At 52.0% G+C, this 4,200-nt stretch overlaps 1 protein-coding gene across 1 annotated transcript in view; it reads right to left on the reverse strand.

The window, feature by feature from the left end:
- Positions 1–4,200, reverse strand: part of LOXHD1 (lipoxygenase homology PLAT domains 1) — a 150,763-nt gene that overhangs the window by 92,545 nt on the left and 54,018 nt on the right. Inside the window, exons 11-12 of the mRNA XM_004702968.4 lie at positions 4,107–4,193; positions 3,597–3,732 (exon numbers count right to left, since the gene is read on the reverse strand). Of these exons, the coding sequence (XP_004703025.2) occupies positions 3,597–3,732; positions 4,107–4,193 (223 nt within the window). The remainder of the gene's footprint in view (positions 1–3,596; positions 3,733–4,106; positions 4,194–4,200) is intronic.

Genomic DNA, 4,200 nt, shown 5'->3' on the forward strand with positions numbered 1-4,200 from the left:
GTGCAACACGGTGGGTGGGAGAGCCTCCCTCATTCTCTGACGGAGACGTGCAACACGGTGGGTGGGAGAGCCTCCCTCGTTCTCTGACGGAGACGAGTCCTGCTCTTTGAGCAGGTGGCCTTAGGTGCTGAGAAACCAGCGGGCCACTTGAAGGCCACGAGCTGGGTGTTTTTAGTTTCCTCAGCAAGCAGCACCTCCAGATATAAAACGATGAAGCAATTCAGAGATCCTTCTACTGAGAATACCAGTCCCCCCACCTTTTTTTTTGCTTCTAATATTTATGTCTCTGGCTATAAAAGTAATACGTGAAGAGAACTGGATTTGGTGAGAGTCCCCCTTTTTCCCCAGAGCCCTGGCGGCATCGTGGGCTGCTACCCGCAAAGTCAGCAGTTGGAAACGCCAAGGGGTAGTTCTCCCTGGTTCTCTAGCCTTGCCTTGAGTCAGAAGCAGCCAGATGGCAATGAGTTTGGTTTGATGGGGGTTTGCTCTAGAGGGGAGTCCTGGTAAAAGCACCAGTCTACCCACTCCAAGGTCGCCAGCTTGCACCTCTGCCCCTCCGTGGGAGAAAGAGGCGACCATCTGCCTCAGTAAAGAGGGCCAGTCTGCCCACCCTCCGGGGACATTTCTGCTCTGTCCGGCAGAGTTGCTCTGAGTGGCAGCAGGGGATCTGGGTTAGCTGCCTGGTCCTAGAGCCCTGAGGTCTAGCTGGTTGGAAGTTCTCAGGGGTCCCAACCCTCTCCAGGAGGGCCTCTAGGCCAACCTGCCACAGGGTGGGGGGAGTGGGGGAAGGTCCTTCCTAGCAATAAATCTGCAGGCAATTCGATATATTTACGAAGTACCTAGGGGAAAATATATATTGTTATGCTTTAAAACTCTTACATTTAAAGCCCTTGTGTTTAAAAGTTGTTTTATGATATTTCTCCCTGGATTTGAAACACTAAAGTTATTCCAAATGGCATAGCGCCACTTCATATACTAACCCCAGTATTTTATTTACTATGTACTGGTACTAAGAAGAGGAGCCCTGGAGGTGTCGTGGTTATGAGTTGGGCTGAGATCAGAAAGGTCAGCAGTTCGAAACCACCAGCCACTCCACAGGAGGAAGACGGGGCTTTCTACTCCCGTAAATATTTACAGTCTCGGAAACTCACAGGGGCAGTGCTAGCTGATCCTACAGGGTCCCTACGAATCAGCATCGACTCCGTGGCCGGAGACTTGGTTATTTTTTTGTACTTAGAAATAGAAGCTAAATCAGATTCAGATTTTTTAATAAAAATAATTCACCATTAAAAAGAATGATGCTGGTGATATTGTGAGGCATCAGGAGCTAAAGATTCTAAATAAATGAGTACGTTTCAGAGCCTCCTGTGATCTCATGTTAAAATCACAGCTCAGCCTGAGTCAGGAGAAGCTCCTGTTTCCAGTACTCCAGTCCAGGGGCTCTGGTCCTTCCGGAGCTGTGTACTGGCTGCAGTGGGGCGTTGGGGCGGGCGGGGGTACGGGATGCTGCATCCTTGTTTTCCTGTCTCATGTAACTCCTGGAGGAAAGGCGGGCTACATAGCAACAGTTAACTGTGCACCCCTCCCCAAAGCCTCTCCACTCTGCATGCATCCCTTCCTTGGCCAGCCTGACAGTAAGGAAACCAGGGACGCACCATTTCAAATCCAGGGAACTGCTTGTAAAATTGGGACTTACTCATTTTACCCACGCCCAAGACTTTCCACTTCTGAACTTTCTCAGAAGCCCTGCATATGATTCTTTCTATCCTGATGCCACCAGGGAAGTGCGCGCTCGCTCCCACCAGCACCCAGCTCTGTCCACTGTTGGAAAGACGCTTCCAGACCAGAGTCCGGGCCTGAGCTCTTGCAGAGCGAGCAAGCGAGGAGCTGGGTGTGCTCCAAGCACAAGAGATATGCACGTGGGCCAGAGAGAGCGGTTACGAGAGGGCATTAGAATGGAGACAGGAGCCAACGTACTGCCAAGGAGCTCCAGAAGGCGCCAGGCTGCCTGCTAGCCTGTGTGCCAGGAGACACGGCGCTTCCATCCTGCGGTTCATTCATCCTGTTTCCTCGTCGAATGGCTCTTGAATGGTAGCAGGGAAGACAGAAGTGAAATCACAGCTATGAGGCGCTCACATATCGCACGCTGTCTGGAACGCTGTTGGTAGGGGCTGGGGAGAGGCTGACTCGCAGTGACCCCGGGTGACAGCGTAGCGCTGCCTCACAGGGTTTTACACTGGCATCTTGGCAGGGCAGATCACCAGGCCTTTCTCCTGCAGAGCTCTGGGGTAAGCTTGAGGATGAGGGCCTTCTAAACCTAGTGGGTAAAAGTACCAAGCCGTGGACCCATGTCCCATGGGCTCACCAGGTAAGGATGTCACGATAGATTCAGCCAGGAGAAGAAAGGAGGTCTTGCTACAGACTGTGTAATATGAACGAAGCTGGAATACATTATGGAAGCACTCGTCAATCACAAATATTGTCTGACCTCACTTAGACAGAAAGACACACCAAAAACCAAGCATGTAGAGAACAAAGCAGTCACCAGGGGCAGCAGGGAAAGAACTAGGAGGGGTGATTGATGACAGAAATGTCCCATTGATTTAGGAGAGGGTTGCACAATCAATTACTGTCATTGTGGCCAGTATAATTGCACACGTGTAAAAAAAAGTTGATCCAGAACAGTTGTGTGTAGAAACATTTACAACCAAACAGAAAAAGAGCCGCTGCTGAAGGTGGTTCTGTAGACCGGAAAACCCCACGGGAGATGGTTCCTTGGTTCAGAGGTTAGAGCCCAGGTCTCATAGGCCCTCCCAGTGACTGGGCCTGATCCGAGGTTCAGCGTTTCTATTCTACCTCCTTGTTCATTGTGTAGTTCACGGGCGTTAACAGCTTTCAAGTGGCCGCCCCAGGCACCATGGGTCTCTGTGAACCTGGAACCCATGAGGAGGAAAGAGAGTCAGGAACAGAACAAGGATGTGGTGTCTGTTCGCCAACGGCCTCCATCAACGACTGCCTCCCTGGTCTTGAGACCAGCGGAACTGGGGGATGCCTGGCCTCCGTTACTGACCATTTTGATCCAAGATTCCATCGAAGAATCCTGATCACCGGGAGGGAAACGTAGAACGGGGTTCCTCGTGTTCATGGACCCGAGACTTCTTGGAGCCATGAAAGTAGAATGAAACCCTTGAAACTATTGCCTGAGGTCATCATTAAACTTAAACCAAAAGTATCCCCTGAAACCAAACAATTGTTCAGCTTACCGAATAGGAACGTTCGTCTGCCTTGAGCGTTATGTTCTTTTAAGATCTATCAGTGTGAGCTCACACGGATGGAAGCCCCTCCACGTGCCAGATGAGAAATAAAGGAAGCGGTGAGGCTACGTGGTGGGGCAGGGACACTTGGGGAAAGGTGAGATCGGCGCACGCCTTGAAGAACGCGATCGGTCGCCGCTGCGGAACGGCGTGAGCAGACGCCGCTGCGTTCAGGTGCGGTCTGCTGTGTGCTCACCAACAATACCAACAAACTAGATAGACCGGGAGAAAGGAGCGCCACTGCAGGGCTCTCCCCAGGACGGACAGCTGGTCAGGACTTACTGCCCATTATCCTCCGCACCGTTGGACCCTCGGCGGTCATTTCCCGCACGATGTCATTGTCGTCCTCGTTGGCGTCCAGCCAGCGATTGCAGTTGAAGTTATACTTGTCCTTGGTCAGAGTGTTCATCAAGGTCATCTGGAAGGAGTTCCGGGGTGAGCAAGGGGGTGGACCAGAGGGATCCCTACAGGCCCTGAGCCCCCATTCAGCAAGGGCCAAGGCCACCCTCTGGAGATGGTGCCAGGTCAACATGGTCTCCCTGCTCTCCTGGGCACCCACCCTTGGGTAGCAGCCAGGTGTCTGGGGGCAAATGCAAAGCTTTTCCTGAGCCTTTCCTCAGACAATGTTGGAAGTCCTGTCCTATATCCAAATTCAGGCCTCGCCATGCCTCTTCTCTGTCCCTACTCCCATTCAATTCCACGGCAAACTTACGTGGCAGGGTCGTTCGAAATGGACCGTTCCGGTTCCTCTCCCAACCGCCTCTCACTTCCAAGATGGCAAATCACACTCACCTTTTCTAAATGCCAGCCAGAGCCAGGACTCCTTCTGTCATGCCATGCCCGGATCTTATAAAACATGCCCAGATCCGGGATCTCAATCTGTGAC

Source organism: Echinops telfairi, unplaced genomic scaffold (genome assembly GCF_000313985.2).
Source record: "Echinops telfairi isolate 266 unplaced genomic scaffold, ASM31398v2 ScPeMD7_7400;HRSCAF=8409, whole genome shotgun sequence".
NCBI classification, from domain to species: domain Eukaryota; kingdom Metazoa; phylum Chordata; class Mammalia; order Afrosoricida; family Tenrecidae; genus Echinops; species Echinops telfairi.